Source organism: Stenella coeruleoalba (genome assembly GCF_951394435.1).
Source record: "Stenella coeruleoalba genome assembly, chromosome: 6".
NCBI classification, from domain to species: domain Eukaryota; kingdom Metazoa; phylum Chordata; class Mammalia; order Artiodactyla; family Delphinidae; genus Stenella; species Stenella coeruleoalba.
Window position 1 is genome coordinate 97,460,633 of NC_137151.1, and position 25,394 is coordinate 97,486,026.

General features: G+C 39.8%; 1 protein-coding gene across 2 annotated transcripts in view; it reads left to right on the forward strand.

The window, feature by feature from the left end:
- The window catches only part of PARD3B (par-3 family cell polarity regulator beta), a 1,038,680-nt gene that overhangs the window by 575,235 nt on the left and 438,051 nt on the right, over positions 1 to 25,394 (forward strand). For both annotated transcript variants that reach the window (XM_079924321.1, XM_079924322.1), the window contains exons 11-13: positions 1,724 to 1,909; positions 15,022 to 15,192; positions 20,135 to 20,267. In XM_079924321.1, coding sequence (XP_079780447.1) covers positions 1,724 to 1,909; positions 15,022 to 15,192; positions 20,135 to 20,267 — 490 coding nt within the window. The remainder of the gene's footprint in view (positions 1 to 1,723; positions 1,910 to 15,021; positions 15,193 to 20,134; positions 20,268 to 25,394) is intronic.

Consider the following 25,394-nt stretch of genomic DNA (forward strand, 5'->3'; position numbering starts at 1 on the left):
TTGCCTCTCTAGACCCTGGTTGCCTTGAACTGGACTGCATTTGACAATTGTTGGTTCAGGGCAGTGGTGTTCACCTAAAGGTGATTTTGACCCCTGGGGACATTTGGCAATGTCTAAAGGCAGTTTTGATTGTCACAACTGGGAAAGGAGATACTACTGGCATCTAGTGGGTAGTAGCCAGGGATTCTGCTAAATATCTTTCAATGCACAGGACAGCCCCCATAAGGAATTATCAGGCCCCAAATGTCACCTGTGCTAAGGTTAAAGAAAGCCTGAGCTGCTTTGTATCAAATAATGGGATTTGTTTCTTAGGTAGTAATATAATGAGTTAGTTAAAAGAGCTAACCTGTAATAGATTTATTAAATTAAGCAGTAAAGTTTAATTTCTTTGAAACTACCCCTTGTCAAAATCTTTACAGCTAACTTCACTTACAGTGAAATTAAATGAAGGAACTATTTCTCTAAGGCTAGACATGGGCTTTCTCTACTTTGGGAGGAGTCGAAGATGCCATGTCAGTGGATCTGGCTATGATCAGACCTCTTAATCCTGTTTTAATTGTGGGTTCTTTGCTACTTCTGATTTTATAGTTGTTATTTTGTGACTGACATTCAGACATTCTCCATAATTTTTAAAATACATAATTTTACATAAGTGTCCCTCACAGTGACCTTAAGATGAGAGTCTCTAGACATAATTATAGAGCAGAAGGAACTACCGACCTGGAATGAGTTGGTGGTTTCCAGGGCTATCTCATTTTCAAATTTTTCAGTTAAACACTGGGGCAGAGTTTCACATTTCTGCAAGCTCGGGAAGGATGCAGGAGGGGTACTATACACTTTATCATGTGGACAGCACTTTCCTATCCCCACTTCTGTATATTTGAAAACACTAGGGACCGGATATGATTAACCGCATGCTTCTCCCTGGAGACCTGAACCCTAATTACGCCTTTTGCCACCATACTCTGTAATTTTTTTAGAACAGCTAGGCTTATGGCTAAGTGTCATTTATCAGCGATGACATGAATATTTGTTGTGCATTATCATTTTTGTTTAGGTTCAAAAACCAATTGCCAGTGAGTTATACTATCCAAAGGAGCAAGCTTAAGGCATGAGTTTTGACAAAGTGAAATTTATTTCAGTGATAGCTGTTAAAAATCACATCTCTGACTTTAAAATTAACAGTTTATTTTTTCAGTGTTCAGTATCCTATTGACAGTCTTTATCAATAGCCTTGCTTCCACGGTAAATGATATGTTTTAAATTATAGAAGCCAAATATTCCCCAAAATTTTAGAACGTTTCTACACCGAGCTCCTGTTTCTTCATCTGTAAAATAAAGGTGTTGAGATCACATTATCTCTAAGGTCTTTTCTGGTACCTAAGATTCCCTAAGTAACGTCCAGTCTCTTTAATTATTGAGAATATCCTGCTGAATTTTCAAATACTTTTCGAATGTTTCAAATGGTAGGAGAGCCTTGCCAAAGAATCCTCTCTGTTGACCATCACCAGATATTATTCCCAGGAACCTCTCCCTTCCACTCCATCAATGTGATGGTGGCCCCTGCAGAGAGAGACCAGCCTTTGCCCACCCGGAGCAGAATTACAGCTATTAGAGGTCCAGTCATCCCATCTTGCCGGTTGCATCTGTGTTTGGCCATCTGAGTGTATAAATATTAATCTGCTTTCTCCTCCTTTACTCCTTTCATGTGTATTTCCAACAGAAAGGAGAACCTGACTGCTACGCACTCTCCCTGGAAACAACTGAGCAACTCACCTTCGAGATCCCCCTGAATGATTCTGGTTCTGCTGGTCTTGGGGTGAGCTTGAAGGGGAACAAATCTCGAGAAACTGGAACAGACTTGGGGATTTTTATCAAATCCATCATCCACGGAGGTGCTGCTTTTAAGGTAGGTAGGGGTGATGTTTGCACATCAATGAGAAGCTATTTAGAGATGTCATCGTTGTGCCTGGGGATTGGATGGAGAAAGTGTCTAAAGGCTTGAGACCACTGAGGCTTTCCTGCCTGACGCAGGGAATGTATGTGTGAACAGATCTGGGTGACAGTTTGTTTTCATACTTTAAGTGGTCATGTCCTATTGATAGTTCTTATAACTCACTATGATTAATATTCTCTTTTACATTATTTTTAATTACTGTTAGGATTCTTCTGAGTTTGTAACCTAATAAAGTTGAACCTAAAAATATGAAATCAGAAAAGCAAAACTAAAAACAAGTCAACATCCAAGCAACAAATAAGAAACTATACTTCTTGTGCTTGTAGGAGTGAAAGTTCAGTGGAATCGGAGAGACTGTAGTACAAATTAAAAGTCATTTATCACATTTTATACACTGGAAAATCCACTGGGAATGCATATTTGCCTTTGAACTTAGAGAAGCTTATAAATTTCCAGATAAAAGGAGAAGAACGTGATTCTGCTCTTTCATACAGGGGCAGGCAACATGATCATCGCTGTTACCATAATATAATGGTTAACTAGATTTGCCTGAGTTCACATGCAACTCTACGGAGCACCATGTGCTCCAAGTAGCGCACCATTAATAATAATACCTAATGTGTAGGGTTCTAAGGATTGAATACAGTAATGTGCACAATGTGATTAAAGCAGTGAAGTGATTACAGAGAGGGGGGAAAACACCCCCTCTTGTGCTTATCGTCAGCTGCCCTCACCATCATCATCGTCTCATGCCATGCAGTGAGGCTTCCCAAGCTCGAATCCTGCCCTCACCACTCTCACCGTGGGTGAATGTAGGCAACTTAATTGTCCTCAGTGTGCTTGAGTTTCCTCATGTGTAAAATTAGTAAAATTAGTAGTGCCTGCTTCCTGGTGCTCTTGTGAGGACAAAAAGAGACAATAGATATAAAATGCCTAGCACCGCACCTATGATAAACGTTGAATACATGTTAGCCATTTTAAAATCATTTTGATATTAATAATGTGTGCCTTCTCCCACTCAAAAGCCACGAAGGCATAGTTAGAGTTTGCAGGAGGCCCCCCTGGTCCAAGGATCCTGGCTTTATTGAAGCATTTGTTTCTTCACACTTAATCATTCCACTTTTGCTTCAGACATAGACACTGAGCTAATGTCTTTTTCTTTGGGAAAGAAGAAATGCGTTGGGGATAGATAACTCTTTAATGCACTCCTTGGATCAGTTAGCTTCTGTTGCATATAAGTAATGACAACATTTCAGTAACATACATCTGTAAGCCTTTACTTCCCTCGTGGCCCTGCAGGGCAACTAGAAGGGCTTTGATTCAGGCTGGTATGTCTCTATCGCACCATAGATCTACAGATCTGAGCGTGCTCCACATATTTTAACTACACCTTGGACTACCAGGCTAGCTGATGTCAGAGAGTCATGAAGCCTCTTTAGTTCTGAGTTCCAAACTGGCATGCTGTCACTTCTCACACATACCAGTGGCCAAAGCAAGACATATGACTCAATCCAAGGTCCATGTTAAGGAATAGGGAAACAGTCCCCCCATGATGAGTCTATGGCAAAGGTTTGGGTACAGAGAAGGGTGAAGAATTGGGGCCAATCATCCAATCTATCAAACTCTCCAATCAGGCTCAGAAATGCAGAGCCAGGAGCAGATGGGAAATGATAGTAATAATAGCAACAACAGCATCAGTTAACATTCATTCTGTCTTGTGCTTAATATATGCTGGACTGTATAATAAGTATTTTCGGTGGATTCTCTCATTTTATTCTTCACATTCACACTGCATTATAATCATGCCATCTCATCGGGAGAGATTGCAGATTTCAATGATTAGTGCCTCTCCTGTGGTCACAAAGCCAGGAATTGCTTAAACTAAGATTTGAACCCGGGCAGTCTGACTTTGGAGCCTGTGCTATGCTGTCCTGTGACAAAGCTCTTTCATCTCATCTATTCATATTTCTAGACATCAGGGGCTGTTGTCCTGGAGCTGTCTTATATCATGCTTATCATCCTGAGCCCAGCCATCTAAACAAGTGCTATGTTTAAGAATGCGTCTTGGTCATGTTTGTGGATACCAACTTGACATTATTCTTCTTATTCCTAATGACAGCTCTATTTACAGAATTTATTCCAAGTAAAATTGAAACTGAAATGAATTTTTGGAAATTAAAAGCAAACATCTTAGCTTTTTTATGGGCAATAACTTAAGCTCAAGCGATATTGGAGAGCAGGTTTAATATGTATATCCATGTTTGTGTAAGTGAGCATCTCCTTACCTAAGCAGTTTCTAACGCCCCGTTTCTTGCAGAAAGGTTTCACTTTCCATTTATGTAAATTTCTTTCTTGGCACTGTTTGCTGAGTCAGACAATCACACCATTAAAAACTACTGGACAGCATATTTATAGCTGATCTTAAATAGTAAGAGGCATCAATCATGAATTTAGCCTTATTGTGAATGTGTAGTATCCATTTGTCTCGTTTACTTTCTGCAGCGTAGAGGGTAGATACCTAAGCTTTGCTCGCAAGAAATCTGATTGACCAGGAGAAAGAAAAGTATTTTTCTATTCTCCTTCTGCTGTTCCAATAATCCACTGTTACTCCTCAGAAAATTGCCACCTGTTCTGTGATTGAGGGTTAGGTTTTACAAAAATTGTTTTGAGACTTTGTTCCTGTCCTTGTTCAGAAGATACAAATGTAACAGACTGCACTGTCCCTGGGGCAGAGGGGAGATAAGCGTGGGGAACATCCACTTTAGCATGTGGCCAGAGGTTTTTACCTGAAATCAACAAAATAATCTTCCTGCCAGGGCACACTCTTTTTCTCCTGGCCCTTCCTACCACTAATTGGTTCTCAAGGTGTTTTCCCCTTTAGGGAAGGTGGATTTTTGGAAACTAAACTACTTTGAAAAGTATGACCAAATTCTTCCTGTGGCTTCTGTGTGCTCGATTCTCCTGGGGACTTCCATTGGTGTAAACAAAGCCAGGCTACTTCTTGCCAGATGTAAAACCCCTGGATGACTGTGACTATAATTAAGGGCCTTCTTCCCCCCCCCCCTGCCCCCCCGCCCCTTACCTCTCTGGCTGCTGCTTTCTATCATTCCATCTCTTATTTGAGTCATTTCTAATAAAGATATAAATCTCTTTGAAAATAAGAGCATCTAGCTACCCTAGAATTCCCTCTTGGAAGTGAATCCTTCACCCACTCTAAGGGCAAAGTAACAGTATTTTTACTCTACTCGGAATTATTCAAATGCTTAATCTCATCTTAATATTTAAATTCCAGTCTGCATGTCAAGAAGTAAAGCCCAGACACTCTTCCCTGCCACTGGCAGGTCACAGCAATTGCCATTTCAGGCTGCGGTAGCCTATGGAGTCCTTTGTAGAGCCCTCTGAAACATCCCTTTGAGCTATGCTTTTCAGTGTACAGCCAAAGTGACCACTGAGCGTAACAGCCAAATGTGGATTAGAGTATTGATGCTGATTTGCTTAAATAATAACATGCCTTAAATGTGCATAGTTCCATTTTAGTTTCTGTCATTCTTCCTGGGCATTTGCCCCTGAATGTGTAGTGTAATTACTTCCAGAACCAAATTATACTAGATGCAACTATGTATGTTAACTTTCTCATGAACTGGGAACTATGAGTGGAATGAAATTAGGATTTCAGGAGGGTGCTTTTCTAAAATTTCATTTTTGTGATTGGAATTTAAAGTGAATATGTTGTTGTTATAAATGAAATGGTATATTGTCTTTGTGCAGTTAGAAAAATAATAACTTGAGAAAAATATTCTCCTTTCCCAAAATCTACATAAAAATGAGTTTTTTCTTTTTCCAAGGAAGCACACATAAAGTCTAGACGATCAGTTTGAAGACCTAACATAATTTCATCCTCATGTGCTAAACATTTTGAATTCTGGGATCAGTGGCTTTCTCTTCCTTTTCTTTTTTTTTTTTTTTTTTTTTTTTTTTGCGGTACACGGGCCTCTCACTGCTGTGGCCTCTCTCGTTGCGGCGGAGCACAGGCTCTGGACATGCAGGCTCAGCGGCCATGGCTCACGGGCCCAGCCCCTCCGCGGCATGTGGGATCCTCCCGGACCGGGGCACGAACCTCTGTCCTCTGCATCGGCAGGCAGACTCTCAACCACTGCACCACCAGGGAAGCCCTCTTCCTTTGCTTTTGATATACTCTTAACTGAATGTTTTTTAGAGAAAATGCATTTTTATGTCTATCGACAATACTAACAAACTGCTTATTTTTCTACCTTAAAAATGAATTACTTTTAGAAAAATATATAACTAGAATGGTGATATATTTGAAAAATTAAGGTAGAATACTAACACCCTTTATAGTAAGAATAAAAATTCCATGGAGTCCGTTGTACTAATTCTGAATGATGTTTTTTAATTTGAATATACTCACTTTGGAAGTGTAATGCATTCTATTGAAACCTTGAAACAATAATGTAAAAATTAAAATTTAAAGGCAGTTTTTGCTATGGGAAAAAATGTCATATGTCAGGTAGATTATTTAAGAGCTCTTAAATAGAGAGAATGAATTTAAGAATACCTTTTATTCTCTAGAAAATTAATTAGCTAGGTTTGTACTTAACAAATACTACTTGATGATGATGAAATTAAATGAAAGAAAAATGCCTGACATAGCTAATTGCAAATGCATGCACTCAGAATATAAAATAGACATAATTTAAGTAATTTGATTCTTGTATGCTTAGGAAATTTGGAATACAGCCTCTGAGAGATGCAGAATTGCATGATTTATGCCATTTAGTAATAGGTTAAAAAAAATTAAATGGTACAAGCAATCCCCCTATTTTAAAATGACGAAAAGTATGCATTTTTGGAGAGAATATGCACAGTCCTAGAATTTCCGGGAACACGGTGCTTGGTACTGAATTTCTGTGTCTGTTCATAGTATGGAACATTTAACAGCCTCCAAGCTACTTAACAGGAGTTCAGTAGGAGTTCCTAGCGGGAGTAATTTCCACCTCCATTTCTGCTGGTATCTGTAAATCATGTGGTAGATCTATAATTAATGAATTCAAAGGAAGATAAAAAGGACAGCATTTGAAGGAGCACAAATGTTAAATGATTTCTTCAACTCTCCATTTTTCTTAAAATTGTTAGTGTTTTCTACTGGTGGAGAGCTATAAAGATCATTACCTGTAGTCATGTCTTCCAGGTTTTTACCTCTTACAAAAGGACCATACAGTCTGGGTGTATAAACAGCTTCATTGCAAATCCTCAACTGTTAGAAGCCAAACTCTAATATTTCATCCCAACCACAAAATTGTGATATTGTATGAACAACTAAAAGCAGGAACTCTGCCTGGAAAAATTCACCATCACTATATACCCAATAATAATTTTGCCTTAAAAAAAAAAAATCACTAACTTAAACATGAAAAAAAGAATTATCAACTATGTTATGCCAAATATTTTAAACCAATTTCCTTTTTAGAAAAAAACCAAAAATGTTAGTATATGTTAATTAATATAATCAGGCTTATCATTTATGGGTTTTCTGCAATAAATTGTAAAGAGGTATAAGAGAACATTACTTTTAAAATCCCATAATACCAGCATCAATCATTGCTTTTCTTGCCAATTTTTAGCACTTTCATATTTTTATCTTATATATGGAAATGCAAGTAAGAAATAAATTTAAATCACGCTGAATAAAATTTTAGAACTCTGTGTCATATTGATGTGTACTTTGAACTCCACGACTGCCTCAGGAGGCTTGAAGAAATATGACTTGGTAGACCTAATCAAAAACTAAATTGTTATCTACAAAAGCTGATGTAACATGATCATGATACTTTGAAAATGGTACCTCTTACCTGAAAAGCTATGTTCACCTGCATTGCGGAGATGCTGAGTTCATGATGTGGTCAGAGCTTTGGTCTAGGCATTCCGCTCTGGGTCCGTCTTTTTAGAGACCAGGCTTTTAGCAGTCTTAGCACAAACAAGAGCACAGTTTTGTTTGTTTGTTTTTAAAGTGAATACATAAGATCCTTTCATTACGTTGAAAAGGCCTCTGAGATTCTCATCTAGTTAGGCATTCATGCAGGATCTTCTTGATTCGTGTAACACATACACCTTAATAAGCTTTTTAATATCCAGTTTTCTAAGACAGAGTAAACTAAAAGCAGAAGATCAGGAAGAAGATAAGAAGGGATGGAGAGAAAACGGAAAGGACAGGAAATAGAAGAAGTGTAAAACGAGCACAGAGTGCTATTGCTGCAAAACAGGCCAAGGAATATTTGTGATGACTCTAAGTCAGTGCTCCTGAAACTTCTTGCTGAGGAAATTGTAAAATTCACTAATGACGGTAGTGAAGGCTGTAAGTTGCAGTATGTTTATTTATGTCCCATATGTTTCCAGAAGATCTTTTAAAAGGAAAGAATTATAATACATTATATCTGAATGGTTTGGATTATGTATATTTTGATGCTCTAAAAAGTACCACAGATGCTGAATAAATGGTGCATTGTTGGGACTTCACTGATTTGCTACATAAAATGGAGTGAGGCTCTTAATAACTGAATTAGATACATTTAAAATTTTACAATAGCTGAACAAGGGGAGATTGAGCTAGTACACAGAAAGTAATCAAGCTTCACTTTTGGAATTATAAAGTTTCTCTGAGCATGTGCCAGCATCTCCAAGCCAGCCTGGGATCAGGAATCTCTTACAGTGACCGTTTGTAAGTTACAGGGTTTGTCCATTGTAGATGAAACATACACCAGGTCCAAAGCACCTGAATGAAAGATGTTTCAAGTGATTCAATTTAGCAAGCACTTCCTGAACATCTACAGCTACAGCAAGTTATACAATATATAATACACTGGAGACAGAAAATTTTAAAAGACTCATTCCATAATACAGGAAGCTGGTAGCACAATAAATACATAAACGATTCGAATATGATAAGAACTATGGTAGACAAATATAAAAGTATCATGGGTATCGAAATGGAGCAATTAATTCTGCCTGTGAAGAAAAATGAATGGAAGGCAGTTGCTGAGCCTTGTTTTGAAGGATAGATATTCAACAGGTGAGCAGAAATGCAAAGGGCATTTTGCTGAGAAGGAAGCGTGTGGGCCACGTCACCACGGTGTGTACATCAGAGCGCAATTTATTGTGTCTGGAAAAGAGAGCTCTTATTTGGGAAGAATGGTACCATTCATATTGGTTAGGACAGATGTAGTAAAACACTGACTCATGTGGGCAGATGCCCTTCAAGACAAGAACTTACATGCTTCTAGTCTTACCAACTTTCTTTATTCCTTTCTTTGTTTTAAAAACTATACTTTAAAATCTCGATTTATTCTTTTGCCTTTCATTGCTATTGTTTGAAAATGAAGCTAAACGATTTCAATCTGGAATGCAAGGATCTTTCTAGGTTGGATTTTTTTTTCCCCCAAAATACAGTAAGCAGATGTTGTCATGGAGTGATTTTAGGACCTTGAGACATATTTGTTCAGGAAATTCCTTTCTTTCAGTCAGGTGCCCTCCTGCCTGGCGTTCTACCCCACTCCAAGGAAATGCTGCCTGTAGTCTGAAGTCAGGGTTTGGAATTTGGGCGCTCATGTCCCCGAAGGCTTCACCAAGGGCCCCATTAGAAACAAGCAGGAACCAACATCTGGTCATGATTAATCCTCTCAACACCCTGGCCAAATAGGGACTGGCCTTGGGCCCCAGCCAGCTACCTGTGTGTTAGCCAGCCCGCTCCCGCGTGCTTGACTCATGTTTTGCAGAGGCTCATTCTTTGCCATGGCTTTCTTCTCTTCCCTCTGTGTTCATTAGAACTTTAGAGGTAAAGGGACCTACAAAAAATTGGCCACAAGAGGTGGATTAAGCCTTGCACTGTCACCAGTAATCATGACAGAGGCACAGCGGGGGCTGAACTGTGAGGTTACTGGACCCCCGGAAATCATGGATGTGCTTCAGTGGGCACGTGAAGCATCCTATGAGGTACATGACTGCTCCCCATTACAAAGAATTACCTGGTCCAGATGTGCAGCTGTGGAGAAACTATCATGTAAATATTTATTTTTAAGAGGTGAGAATCTGTAGCTTTTATTAAATTTTCAAAGGAGTCTAAGAAGAGCCCATAAAGGTCAAGAATCACTAGCAAAGTGGTTGAAAACATGGACTTCAGAGTGACCCAGACCTACTTTAGATTTGCTTTCAGACATGTGACTTGTAACAGTGCACTTAACTTGCTTGATCCTTGGTTTCTTCTTTTATAAAGAGGAGCAGTAGTCCCCAGTGTATAGTGTTGCTGTAAGGATTAAATTGTCTAGTGCATGTAAAGGGTTTAGCACAATAACTGCGCAAAGGAGAAACTCATTAAATAATTATATTCATTGTAGTGCCTTTAATCATCTCTAGAACTCTGATTTTAGAAGCAGCGTAGCATAATGCGTACATATCTGACTCAGACAGGTAGACCTGGCTGTGACAGTATTCTTTGACAGTATTCTTTGACTTCATTTCTCTGAGCCTCCATTTTTACCTCTCTTAGTGGAAGGTGATGCTTGTATCACAGGGATGTTTTGAGAAATGAGAACATATGCAAAATATTTGCACAAGGACTGGCCTGCATTTGGTGTTCAGTAAAAGGGGGTATAACACTCAGACACCTTGTCTCCTAGTCCATTCTTCCTCCTGCATTAGAACCAGGTTAGGGCTGACCAGTTTTTTTTTTTTTTTTTTTTGCGGTATGCGGGCTTCTCACTGTTGTGGCCTCTCCCGTTGCGGAGCACAGGCTCCGGACGCGCAGGCTCAGCGGCCATGGCTCACGGGCCCAGCCGCTCCGCGGCATGTGGGATCCTCCCGGACCAGGGCACGAACCCGTGTCCCCTGCATCGTCAGGCGGACTCTCAACCGCTGCGCCACCAGGGAAGCCCCTCATACCAGTTTTTATTCGTCCTAATGTGGAGGAAGTTACTCTCTATCTTTAGTCTGTTCTCCTTCCTCTTTTTCTTATTTTTCTTCCTCTTTGGGAACCTCCTTTACTCCGTCTTAGCTTGAGGTTGGATAGAGTTGATTATGGGGATTGCCAAAGGTAAGGAGTGTAGTTGTGGTCTTTTTGGTTAGGGGCCTGATGGCCGTAAAGTAGGAAGGAAAGTGTCTTTTTTGGGACTGCTGAAAGAGAGTTCCATAAACTGGGTAGTTTTTTAACAGCAGAAATTTACCCCTCACAGTCCTTGAGTTTGGAGTCCAAGATCAAGGTGCTGCAGATTCAGTGTCTGGTGAGACGTGGTTGATAGACAGCTGTCTTCTTCTTGCTGTAACCCCATATGGCAGAGGGGACAAGAGATCTCTCTCAGGCCTCTTTTATAAGGGCACTAATTACCTTCCAAATACCCTGCCTCCTAATACCATCATGTTGGGGGTTAGGATTTCAACATATGAATTTGAGGAAAACACAAACACTCAGTCCATAGCAGAAAGGGCATTTTCTTTTCATTCAACAAATGCAAGAATGATCCAGATGACGATGAAATAAATATCCTAGAATTCCTGGGTAACATCCTGGATAGTTGAATTCACTCATGTAAAATCAGTTGAGGAGAGTTACCATTCTCATGCCTAAGTATTTACTTAAACATAGTATTCACAGAAAAAATAAAACCATAAAAAATGACTTTTCTTGGTAAAAATCATTCCAAAGCAGAATAGACATGCACAATTTTGAGGAATCTTTGATGAGTTTTGAGTAATGACCTCTTCATTGAATCAACTTGATTTTAGATCAAGACTAGACCTGGATACACATGTATGTATACATAGCTAGAGAGGTAAACAGTCCCTGCCCTACCCCCTTTGCCCCTGCCACTTCCAGCTTGCTTCCTTGCTCTGCCATCCCCCAGCCCAGTCTCCTGTCTCCCCATCTTCTATCGTCTGACTCTGGCTTTCATGTAAGGTTCTCTTCCAGGAGACATCTGGTGGATTTGAAAGTCTTTTTCCTTGAAGCATGATCTCTTTAGGGACTTGTCATCTTCGCAGAACACAGAATGGGTAGTGAATAGGGGGTGCTGAGAAGTCAGAACTTGGGCTATTCTGATCCAGCTCTGATCTTAACTAGCTGATCAAGTTCTTCCACATAGATTGTGGAAGTGCCTTCTCTTAAGAAGATGAGTTCAATAAATGGTTTCTCATCCTCTTTGGTCATCACATTATTTATAAACGGAAGAGGTTGGACAAGATGATCTCTAAGGACCCTTCCAGCTCTGAATTCTGTGGTTATATTCTACATGTTAGGACAATGTGGTACTTACTGGCATCACCAGTAATGAAATTACCCATCCTTTATCTTATAAAAGAAAAGCAAAAACCAATAGCAACAGACCAGCCAAGCCTAAAAAGGAGAGTATGTGAATTTTTATCACACCAGCAACTCTCCAGTGATGCTTGTGATGAATGTGAATGTCTTCATTAAAAAAAAAAAAAAAAAAATCCCAGCTGCCCTGGGGTGACCTGACCTGCCTTTTTGTTTTGGACTTGGATACGGCAAACATGTTCTACTTTAATGTAGTTCTGCATGCTTGAGACTCAGAATGTAGCTGAAAATAAAAGTCTGTGCTTAATATTTGCTGGTAAGAAATTATCTTACAAAAAATGTTTTTCTTCCATCTCCTTATCTCTTGTTTACCTCTTCACTCAGACCTTGCCCCATACTTCACAGAGAAAGTTCACGGGAGGTTACCAGGTGGATCTCACTCAGATTTCATTCCCTCAATTCTAGAAGTACCCATTAAGTTTCAATCTTTATCTTTCTTCTTCCTGTCATAGCGGATGAGATGTCCTGCCAAGACTAAGCGTCTGCAGATCCAGCGCTCGACCTCATTTCCTGTTAACAGGGCTGGGATCCTGATCCAGCTCTTCTGCTTCCTCCTCGTCTTTAAAAACCACACATCTGTTTCCAGTCCTCCTAAAAAAAACTTTTTAGTGACCCTCCCAACTGCCCGCAAAAGATTCAGCCCACTAGTCCTCCTTGCATTAAATGCCGTAATAGAACAGAATAATTTCTGGAGTAAAGTGTCTCACTTCACTTGCCACAGCCATTAAGGTGGTTTTTGTTTTACCCCATTTCATGTAGCCTTAATCTTATCCTTTATGTGCCTCACTCAACATGAGATAACAGAAATGAAGCCATTTCTTTCTCGTTTGGCCTTTCCTGTAAATCTCATTTCCAGATTTGCTCCAAATTAGAGGAAAGGTTAAGTGGAGTGGGAAAACAAGAGGAAGGCAGAGGACATTAGGCTCTGTTGAGGCAGTGCACTCAGACGTTTTACAGCTCGATCGATCCATCCCATGGCCTCGCCATCTCAACTTTTCTCGTCAGGACGGCGTGTGCGCCTTTGGGCGGCCTCCACGATCTATGGACCAACACCCTCTGCAGCAGGAGGCGCGTGCAGTGCATCTCCACGAGGGCATTAGCGCTCCAGAACGGCTCTCACCACTCTCCCCCTTTTCCCAGCTGTCAGCAGAGGAACTTCCTCTGACCATCTGCTGCCGCATTAGTCAGAGTTCATCAACTTGTCCACAGGATTTCTCTCCCAAAGCTGTACAGTTGCTCCTCTTGTTCATTGTATGTCTGTTGTTCTCATTTCTTAGGGAAGTTCTGTTTTGTTTTTCTTTTACATTTCATTCCGTTAATGTGAACGTGGATCCCAGATACTTCTAACTGCAGAAACTTTAATACTTCCCTCTGCCTGTTTTAGTGTGGCACAACTGTAGTCCAGAGACAACAAAGGGAGTCCTAGTAGAGAAACTGAAAAGAGCCAAGGTTCCTGAAACCTGAACTTAAGTCAGTTTCTCTCTGCCTCTATTTTGTGACCTGGGGCAACTTACATCACTTTCCTGCCTCGGTTTCCTTATTTGTAAAATGTGAATAAAAGCATTAATCTACCCAACTTCTTGAGTTCTGTGAGGTCTAGAGATAATTCATGGAAAAACTGTGATACAAGCCGCCTGTTATTTCTGTTAAATTTATTAGCAGTGGCACTAGCATCACGACCTTCCTAAAATTGCATCTGTGCCTCACAGCAAGAAGTTTCTACCCCAGTGCGTAGCAGGTATAACGCACATCCCTAATCAGACTGTCAATATTTAAGCATCTTTTCTCCTAGGCTGCCTGTTGGGGACATGTACTGTGATCCCCACCAGTTCTTTTGTAGGCAGAGCTGGCATCCCAGTTTGTTTAGCTACTGCTATGGACTCCAGCTTGTGGGGGGCTTCTGGCTGAAGATGACTAGTGCCTAGAGGTGCTTTAGACTAGAATCTGGGCTGCCTGTCCACCTGCCGCAGTTCCGAGTGCTCTGTGGCATGCGGTGTTCCTTCCTGAAGGTGCTGGGTGAAAGTGCTCGTCAGTCAGAGCCTCATCACAAAAGGCTTGACAGTCCCCTTTGTCAAGCGTTTCTGCCGGAAGACATCCTAGCAAATTGGTCCTGTGTTACAAACCTCTGCGTTCTTTTGCAGACCAGCAACTTTTTAGTTGTGTTAGAGAAAATTACAGGAGAATTTTGTGTTTTTTTCCTCAGCACTATCCAATAGAGCTCGCAATGATATCTAGGAGACGCATTACTGCTCTCAAGCTCACAACGTTTAAGCATGATGTCTCTCTGTGCCTGAAAATGCAAGCGATATGACCACTTTCTTTTGCTCCCAAACCCCCTTTCCTTAAGTCAGCAATATGGTCCCTGCCAGAGTGAATGTCAGAATGAGGCTAGGCTAGCATACTTGCCAGAGATTTAGGTTAAGAGACATTATACAAATGTCTAAATTATTGCAGTTTGGAACTCTAAGATTTCTAAAAATCACTTTCACACAATTCATTATTGTTAGTATTTGTGACTATTTGATAAACTCCAGAATCTTTTTCTGCCATGGAAAATAAATTATTTCTAATGGCTATTTTTTTTTTTTCGTTTTTCATTTTAAACTTGAACTTTTCCCTGAAACAGTCACATGTCATCACCATGCTTTTCTCTATTTAACACTTTTTCTTACCTCCACCCTAGGATGGTCGTCTGCAGGTGAATGACCAGCTGATTGCAGTTAACGGGGAATCTCTTCTGGGAAAGTCCAACCACGAAGCTATGGAAACACTTAGGCGATCAATGTCCATGGAAGGAAACATACGAGGGATGATCCAGTTGGTGATTCTAAGGAGGCCAGGGAGACCACTGGAGGTGATGCAAATTTTTATTTCCTTCTGCAAATTGCCCAGATGGCCACCAGAATAGTCACACTTCCACCACTAGTATGGTAACTAGGCTCATACTGATTCTGAAATTGGAAAAATATGCCCTAGACGTGCTCTGATGGGTTTATGTGGCAAACTGGCGGTTGTATATTTTAGGTATAACTGGAAGGTGTAAAAATGTGCATATAAATTAAATAATTTATCTAGGGTAACAAGTCCGTAATTTCCAGTTTTCCCCCCAGGAACTCCTAGAGCTCTGGACTTTACGAATAACGCTTTATTCATATTATAAACATTAAGGCATAAAACATGCTTACATACTTTTTGGATGACATGCTAGCAGTGTCCATACCTTAGAAAGTTCTTAATCAGATGTATATAATGCTTACTGTGAAGATCATTATAATGCAGTCAGCTCTCTACATTCTTCCTGTAACGTGTGCCTGGGACTTAACTAATTTAAAATTTGATCTATTAAACAAGCTTCTTGCTTCATGTTCTTAAATAAATGTTTTTAATTGAAGAAGTATTTTTGAAATCTTTTATCATGATTTCTTCATGGATATTTTTAATGTAAGCAATATTTTTACATACTCATGAAGTGTGAACGTAAACTATTCTTGAAGGCTGATATCCCTAAACATTTCAGTTACATACAATTATATTATTTATATAATTATTATATTATACAATTATATATTATAGTGTACAGCTATCATATTCATCATAAGGTATTCCTAAAACATTATTTTCACTTATATAGAGAGAATAATTATTAAATGCTCCTAAAAATTATTTTAAGAAAAGACAAGAAAAAAGTCGATAATACTTAAGAGTTGAGAGAAACATCAGCAAATCACACATATATTCTCTAAGGACAAATAATGTTTTTGTGATACAGTAATACACAAAGTTAAAATAGAATCCTATTAAAACACACTAATATAAAATATTAGTTTTAATAATAAATTCAACTTAAACATTTTAAAATGAAAAGATTTTGAAATTAAGACTGGAAAGTAGTTGGGGATGATAGTGGTTAAAATGTTGGACTCTGGAGTTTTGGATTACTTGAGTTAAAATCCCACGTGGGTCATTTCCTGGCTATGCAGAGACATACATAGTTGAATGCTCTGTACTTATAGATAGCAATACTGTTGTCTGCCTTATCCCTTCATAGATCCTCATTTCCCAGCACCTAGTAGTAGACAGTTGTTATATATTGTTGAATGAATGGATAAAAGTTGCATCTGAGACCCTACTTCATCTGAGAGGATAAGCTGAAGTAGTGAACTTATCAACTATATCTTACTTTGTCATTTTATCAGCTGTTGAAAAGGAGTAACTACCTTTTAACTTTTCTGTACATAACCTTGTAAATGTTAAATAAATGTAAATTTCCCAATTACTGGAGACTATATATAATGAACCAACTCATTTCCAACATTTGTGTCTGCTTAAGTGACAAAGAGGTTTCCATGAATATTTAAGGGATTTTACTTATAGTAATTTTTTAATTTATTTTAAGATTTTACTTATTTTACTTATAGTCATGAAACCCTTATCGCTTGCTTCCTACCTTGAGAGAATAGGCTGCTTTCTGGTTGAATTTGGTTCTTACTCGAGAGCCCTAGACCTCCACAGAACCCACTTGTTGGATGCGGGTGTGAAGTATGACCTGTAGACCCCTGAATCACCCCTTCCGTGCATCTGTGTTTTAGATCTCCCTTAAGATGTCTTGGGACAAAGATCCCTCAACTAATAGAAAAGTCTGGAATACACTGCTCAAGAATTCCATATCTGTGTAGATAGAAAAAGTAAAAGAAAAAAAAAGAAATGAACATGATGGCTAAAAGGGTTCCCTCCCCACCTCTCCACCTCTCATCTTCCGTTGTTTCACGTCTTTCTCTAAAATATGTGAATGCCTAGAGGATAAGTACTCTCTGTTTTCGTCATCCTTTACGGCACGTATTTTCATTTTAATTCTCACACTCTGGGCTGGGTTGACAATTATTTCATCAGAAGAAAGTACTAAGCCTTCAGTTGGTTGCCCATCCTCAGGAGTGCCTTTGTTGTTGTCGTCGTTGTTGCTGTAGTTCTTTTTTTTCTTTTTTAATAGATCTTTACTGGAGTATAATTGCTTCACAGTGCTGTGTTAGTTTCTGCTGTACAACAAAGTGAATCAGCCATATGCAAACATATATCCCCATATCCCCTCCCTCTTGCGTCTCCCTCCCACCCTCCATATCCCACCCCTCTAGGTGGTCACAAAGCACCGAGCTGATCTCCCGGTGCTGTGTGGCTGCTTCCCACTAGCTATCTCTTTTACATTTGGTAGTGTATATATGTCGATGCTACTCTCACTTCGCCCTAGCTTCCCCCTCCCACCCCGTGTCCTCAAATCCATTCTCTATGTCTCCAACTTTATTCCTACCCTGCAACTAGGTTCATCAGTACCTTTTTTTTTTTTTTTTTAGATTCCATATATATGCATTAGCATACGGTATTTGTTTTTATCTTGTTAATACTGTTCACTGGGGACTCAATTGGGAATAAGAAATGGGACAAAAAGCATTTTTTTTGAGGACATTTAACCAAGATCCATTTTTATTTGCCCTAATATTTACATGCTTTCCATGGGGGGTGAGCAGGCACTTGGCTCTCTCAACTAGTGAGAATCTCTGTGGTACCTATGAAGATTAAAGAGTGTTTTTTTCATATAAAGACAGCAGCCTAATGTACAGATAATCTTTATTAAATTAAAAAAAAATCTGTAGCTATTTGATATCCCGAATCTGTTTTGCTGTGTCAAATCATACATGTTGTGTGCTCGTGTTTTTGGAGGATTCTTCAGTGAACAGCAATCGCTCTCAGGTACAATAAAAAAGAATCTGTAACCTAGAAAAGGCCTCAGCTCTGCTCATATATTCAGGGAAATCAATTAGTTAGATTTTGGAAGAATACCAAAATGGTTACTTGAACATTATATTGATACTAAAAAAAATACTGAAGACGCTACTTAAGAAAAGTCAAAATATATTGTCGTTGGGTATTTTCCCACATTACCCAGATGTACAAGATATGTAAACAGTTTTGATGAGGACCTCGTGAAGAATACATAATGAGCCCTTGATTGAATCAAAATCGTTTTAAACAGAAACATATTTTTCAAAGGATGAGCTTGAGGTTCAATTGTAATTCTATTTGAGCCTAGAGACTTGGTATTAAAAAATGGGTTATGACCTGTTTTTTTTTTTTTTTCCTTCCCCAAAACATTTCCCTCCCCTGAGCTGTAAGCTCAGCTTGGTGGAAGCAGAATATGTTTAAAAATCCATTGTATTTTTTATTGGCTGGGACACTAATGGAAGGCTCCACGACAGCTCTGTTTTACAGGCTGAATATTTTAATTAGGCTGGTTACTGATCAGTTGTTGGGATATTGATTGTGTCATTTATCAAAGAGCCGGGAAAGCAGAAAAAAAATTTTGTTGTTGTTGTTAAAGCACTTGACTATGCAAGGTAGGTCCTACCTCTCCTACCTTCCAGGGCTCCAGCTTTAATTTAGGAGTAGCTTGCCCCAGGCTTGGGTTGACTAATGAACCAGGGGCAAAAGGTAACACTGGGTGTGGAAAAAGTGTTCTAAGCCTTGACAAAAAGCTAAAGGACCTTCAGCAGCTGAAAACATGTTAATTATGAAGAATGCATGCATGGAATGTTTTGAATATTTTGTTTAACTAGCAGGCTACCGAGTTTCTGTAACTAAAGAGGAAAGTAGAAATCAAATGCATTATTTGGGCCAAATGCTCTTTTTCAGAAGGAAAGAGCTTTGGGGATCAGATCTATGTTTGTGTTTGCGGAATGTTCCTCTCACAAATGGTCAAGGGAACGGCCCTGAGATGGCTTTCAAATTACTTCTTTGAAATCTGTTAGAAGACACACAGTATGAACCAGAGCAAACCCCAGTTCTCTGTGCCTCATTCCTCTAGAACAATCACTAGAGCTCCCTGCGGACGGCCCATTGCTAGTGCTTCGGCAGCACCTGTGGAACACGGTTTATTCTGGAGCTAGCAGTTTTAAGGAAACTGAATTTGTTTACAGACTATCAAAATCAAAACAGATGGGGGAAATATGGAAGAAGAGGAAAAAAATCTCAGGAGAACCACTGTCTGGCATTGTCCCAGCAGTTTATTTTAGCTCCTGGCCAAAAGGCCTAGTGTCTGCAGTGGAACACGCTCATGACATTTCAGTGACAAACCTGCCTGGGTTCTGACTTGTCCTAGAGCATATACACTTAGTCACCAAGGGAGAGGGAGACAGGAACCAGCTGGTTGGCAGAGAAACACCCTTGGCATGAACTGTATTCTTATGTTGACACTGCCACAAGCTGTACTCCCAGATGGAAGAAAATTTGAAAGAAGCTAGTTGTAAGTGGTGGGAAAGAATAATAATGTTAATCTGCTTTTGTGCTTGCCATCAGCACTCCTAAGCCTTAACACCACATTGTCAGTATTTTTTATTGCCTGTTCAGAGATGTTTTAACTGATAGGGCCATTTTGATTTTCCACAGTCGAGGACTTACGTGCAATAGACTCTTGAAAGATTATTCATAAATTGATCGTTCTTTCACTTTGCTTCCATTGACCAAGTTGGAACATACTAAAAAAGCGAACGTGGGGCTTCCCTGGTGGCGCAGTGGTTGAGAGTCCGCCTGCCGATGCAGGGGACACGGGTTCGTGCCCCGGTCCGGGAAGATCCCACATGCCGCGGAGCGGCTGGGCCCGTGAGCCATGGCCGCTGAGCCTGCGCGTCCGGAGCCTGTGCTCCGCAACGGGAGAGGCCACAACAGTGAAAGGCCCGCGTACCGAAACTAACTAACTAACTAAATAAATAAATAAAAAAGCTAACGTCATTTTTATTTTCATCCCTTAGGAACCTGCAGAGTGTGGGGCGTTTTCTAAGCCGTGCTTTGAGAACTGTCAGAACGCTGCAAGCACCTCCAGGAGGAATGATAATAGTACATTGCATCCATTTGGCACTTACAGTCCACAAAACAAACAGAAAGGTAAGATTCTATCCATTCTCATCTGCTGCAAGTGGTATGAGAAAACAGGAGAGTGTTTATTTAGAAAAAAAAAAAAGGAACAAAGGGGAATTAATTAGACTAAGTGCAGACTTGGTTACTCTGAGTCATGAAAATGAGAGGTGGGTGGGAGATCTCACTCACAGGTTGTGAAGCAGATTCCTGGCATTGCCTAAAGTTTAAGTGACGGTTTCTATGCTTGCTGCCCCAAACATGGAGGGTTACGTATAAAATAAAACCATGCCTGGAGAAACAAAATGACAAACCGTTATATATTTTTTAACAGTCTTTTAATATTGGGAGTTACCAAGTGTAAATAACAACTAAACTTACAAAATATTGATATATGGAATAGTATTAAATCATAAAGTGGTCATAACACAGTTCACAGATTTTTGCTTGTTTCTGAGCGGTAAATACTGTGAACCGAGACCATGATATGACGGTGGAATGTTTTTGTTATTGCCTCACTACTACTATCTTGTATGGATCACATTTCTAGTAGAGCTCTACATGTAAAGAAATTGGATTTTCTTCTTTGTTTTTCAAAAATTATACTTAAGGCCACCAAGAGAATTCTTTTATTTCCCTGCGTCTCCTTTCTTTAGTAACTTTACTTTTTTGTATGGCAAAAGCAATAGATATTCATGACAGAAAATTAAGAGAAAAGCAATAAAGGGAAAATTTAGTGGCACTCATACTTCTGTCAGAGATACTGATCAATAACATTACGTATATATTGAAAGTGTTTCCTTCATGTAAATATGTGTATATAAAATAAAATGAAATATATATTAAATGTTTAGGAAATTGCCTTTTAATTAATAGCACATTATGAAAATCTTACTATGTCATTGAATATTCCATAACATCGCGTTCAGTAGTTGCATAGTAGTCTAGTGAGTGGAGGTGCTGTTTATATAATCAATCCCTTATTTACACTTAAGATGTTACCCAAATTTAACGATGGGGGAACAATTTCTAGACTCTGAGATTACTCCATCAGAACAGACTTGTAAATCTGAGGTTCCTCTGGAATTAAATTCTTTCATCTGAATGGGATGTTTTTTTCCTCTGAATTCCTCTGTTTCAGTGAGAGTAGCAGCAACAGCTGTGATCATTTATTGTTTACTGTCACATACTGTGGTGAGCAATTTACATGCACACTCAAAGTGGGTGGTATTATTATCCTCATTTTACAGATGAAGAAATAGAGAGGAGAGTAAATGACTAACCCAACACCATATATAATCCCTGCAGAACCTGAATACGTCTCCTGTCTCTCTGACTCCAGTTCATTCCCTAAACCACAGCATGGGCCCTGTCTTACACTGGTCTCTTAAAACTGTTCTTTCACCTCATCCCAAGAGTGTCCATTAGAAGCTGACTTTACTTTGTGTCAGATAAAGAAACACCCAGTATGTCTTTCCTCATCTTAATAAAATTAAAAGGTTTCTTGACAAAGCAGCATCTCCTTCTGAGTCCTTCAGTCGCAATAGCAGGAGAATCTGGGGAAGGAACAGCAAGTTTCCCTCACACCAGAAGAGCCTTCTCTCTACCGCGTCCAAATAATGATCAAGAACATTCCAGCCTTTATATAACTGGATTGGCACTTAATTCTCAAGCAACATGTGGTCCAGTGACAATCCAAGTTCCGGGTTTTATTCCTAATTACATCAGTGATGTCCAAAGGAACATTGGACACATTACCTCCCATCCTCTGTCTTTTTCAGTACTTATAAAATATCGATGCTGAAGTGATAATTACGCAGTATATTTTTAGAGGACATTGAGATCCTCAAGGAAATGGGATACTATCTCTAGGAAGGCTAGCAAAGGCTAAAATAATGAAACTGTAGAACTAGATATAGTGTAAGGATCCACCCAGAAAAAAAAATTTAAATCATAAAGTCCACCCAAAACACACGCTAAAAATAAAATGCAGTAATACTTTGGAACTTCGGTAGAGTGTTCAGAGTTTGTATGTCACTGAACAATTAGAGTCCCTTAGGCACAGAACCACTGGGAGGTTCTGTCTCTTCCCTCCCTCCTGAGACATAGAGCTGCGGTCCATAAGGTTACCGCTACACATCCTCCTCCCACATCAATTTTCCAAGGAAACATCGAAAATCCAGTTCTTTTAAGAAGTGACCCCATTAAACACTATTTTTTAAAAGCAAAATGTATTCTCATTATTTCCTTGGGATCTGTGATACAATACTTGGTTATAAGAATTAGGCTTATCAAAGCACAGATTTGTTATATTTTAATTATAAGAGGCCAATAGATGGAATGCTCTTTCTTTTTATATAAGCCTATTGACTGAGAGACCAATAAATGTATATAACAGAATTTATAGACATGATGCTGTAGAAGAATATCACGCTCATCACATCTTTGTGTAGCGTTAATAACATTTTCATTTTTGAGAACCATTGAGAGTTCCCGAGTTTACAACGCACTCGAGGTGGCCGTAGGCCTCAAAGACTCATGAAACTTGAGTGAGTGTTGACTCGCCACCACCGAGCCTTTTGAAGGAGCTCCTTTAGAAAAACAAGATGGACTTGACAAAATGTAATGTCTAGTGAGGAGAGGAACTGTTACAGCCAAAACATTAACTTTTTTTTTCTTCCTTTCCTCCTTTCCTTTGTATATTTAAAAGTCCAATCTTGATATGCTGTGTTCCATCTATTTTTGTAATAATAGTACTACCACCCATTGTTCCACTGTTATTTTTTTTATATGTACATATTCCTGTCAAGCTGTTACAGACAAAAGGCATTTTTAGAACTAACGTTTGTAGAAATTGTAACACCAGAAAATTCACATTTGCGTTGGAGAATGGCTCACAGTGCCCGCAGTGGAATGAGTGTGGGGCTCCAAGATGGTAATAGGATGGAGGTTGTGTCCCAGGGGTTTACTATAAAATCCTATTAAGCATTCGAATGGTAATGAAGTGCACAAACACTGCATTTTCTGAAGAATCTTGCTGGCAGATCTCACCCTGGGCCAAGTTACAGCCTAAGCACAGTTTGCCTCTGGTTTGTTTTTCCCTCTCCTTTAATAGTTCTCATCTTCCCTTTGTGCTCTACTCCTGCGTCCTCCCCACTTTCAGTTCACGCAAACTCCAGCCGCTGCCCCAGTAGCCCATTGCCTCAGGTCTGCCCAGGATCACCCACGGAGGTCTTCTCAGGACTTTCATCCATGCCCCAAATCACATGTTTCACTTCTATGTCCTGTCCCACCGGATCCATGTGCCCTGGGGTCCTTTGAAGAGACACATAATAGTGTGATTATTTATAATATCTTCCCTCCTGGGAACCTGCATGTATCCACCCCCCTAGAGCACGTAAGGCACTGCCGCTGCAGTGATGATCAGAAATTGAATTATACTTTGCAATTTTCCTGATGTTTCTGGGATACCTCCGTTGTGCAGAATGCGCTAGGCTGCAACGTTGAATACAATGCTGTTATTGTTCTCAAAAACAGTCTAAAGTAGGGGTCAGCCCACTTTGTCTGTAAAGGGCCACGTAGTCAATATTTCAGGCTTTGTGAGCCATAGGATCTCGTTCGCAGCTCGTCACCTCTGCCACTGTAGTGCGCAAGCAGCCACAGACAGTACGCGCATGAATGTGTGCAGTGAAACTTTATGTGCAAAACCGGTTGGCGGGCCGGTTTGGGGCCAGGGCCATAGCTTGCTGAGTTCTAATCTAAAGGCACAAACTCTTTTGCCCTTCTTTTCTGATCTGGCCCTGGCAGGATGGATCCTGTAAAACAAGTCACAACAATAAAAGATGGTGATTAAAATAAGGGTCATTTGGTCATGGATGAAGTAGTGACTAGAGGTGCAACGTTCACAGGTGGTATATAAAATGACCTTGTACACTCAGTGAGATCCAGAAATACTATTTTTAGGGGATAAGAATTCCAGACTTTCACGGTGATAAAGGGCTTAACAAAGGTGTTTGGGCCAAGAGGGGAAAAAAATATTCTTTACAGCAACTAGATTTGTTGTTTAAAAGGTACCAAGGATAAAGAATCATCAGAGAAGATACTAACCTCTGCATCTATCATTACTTTAAAAACACATAGATTATTCATGTGAATGAAATAAAAATGAAAGTTAATGATCGTAATAAAACCAGAGGAGATGCTGAAGAAGAGGAAGGAGAGGAGGAAGAGATGGACAAGGAGGAAGTTACCTGTGGTCCAGTGAGAGAAATGAATGTAGATAAATAGGTGATAGATCGATAGATAGCTCATTGCAAAAGCAGCACGTGGTAAACGTTACACACAAATTATTTTCTGTAATATTAACAGATAGAGCCAAAATGTCAGTGGATAAAGATATTGAAGATGTATTTCTTGCTCAAATCACAGCCCAGGGAGAACTGAGGGACTTGGGCTCCTTCCATTGGTAGCTGGGCCTCATCCACTCATGGTTGCAGCTGGCAGATGGGATTTGGGGGGAAGGTGGGGAAGTTGCATATACCCTTCCTTAAGCACTGAGACCGGGCACAACATTGACCAACGTAGCTCACATTCTATTGGCAAGAACCAGTCTAGATACAAAGAGGGCTAGAAAATGGGGTCTGGGGTCTAGCTGTGTGCTCAGGAAAAAAGGAAGAACACAGACACTGGGAGCGCTAATATTCTCCACCACTGTTGTAAAAGTACCTACAGATCCCAGAGCAACAGTGAAGGTTTCATGGAGAAGGGGATATTTGAGGTGGACCTTGGGAGAAGGGTGGGACTTTAATGGATGAAGTGGGTTTTGCAATTATATGAGCAAAGACACTGGGGTAGGAAAACCTGGCCTTGTGGTCTGCGAGCAATAAATAGTCTTGAGTGGCTAATGTGTAATAGGAGATAAAGTTGGCTGCCGGGGACACAGACCTTTATTCTGTAGGCAGTTGTGTGTGACTGCAATGTTTTTGAGCAGGCAATTACGTGGTCACAGCTATGTTTACCACCAGTGAAAGATGGACTGAGAAGTTGAGGATGAGTGATTAGAACCAATGGAAAAGATGTTGTTCCAATATGTCCCTTGTTCCAGTTTATCTTGTAGACCATCTGCTCTTTTTCTCTCAGCAGATCTTTGGCTGCCTA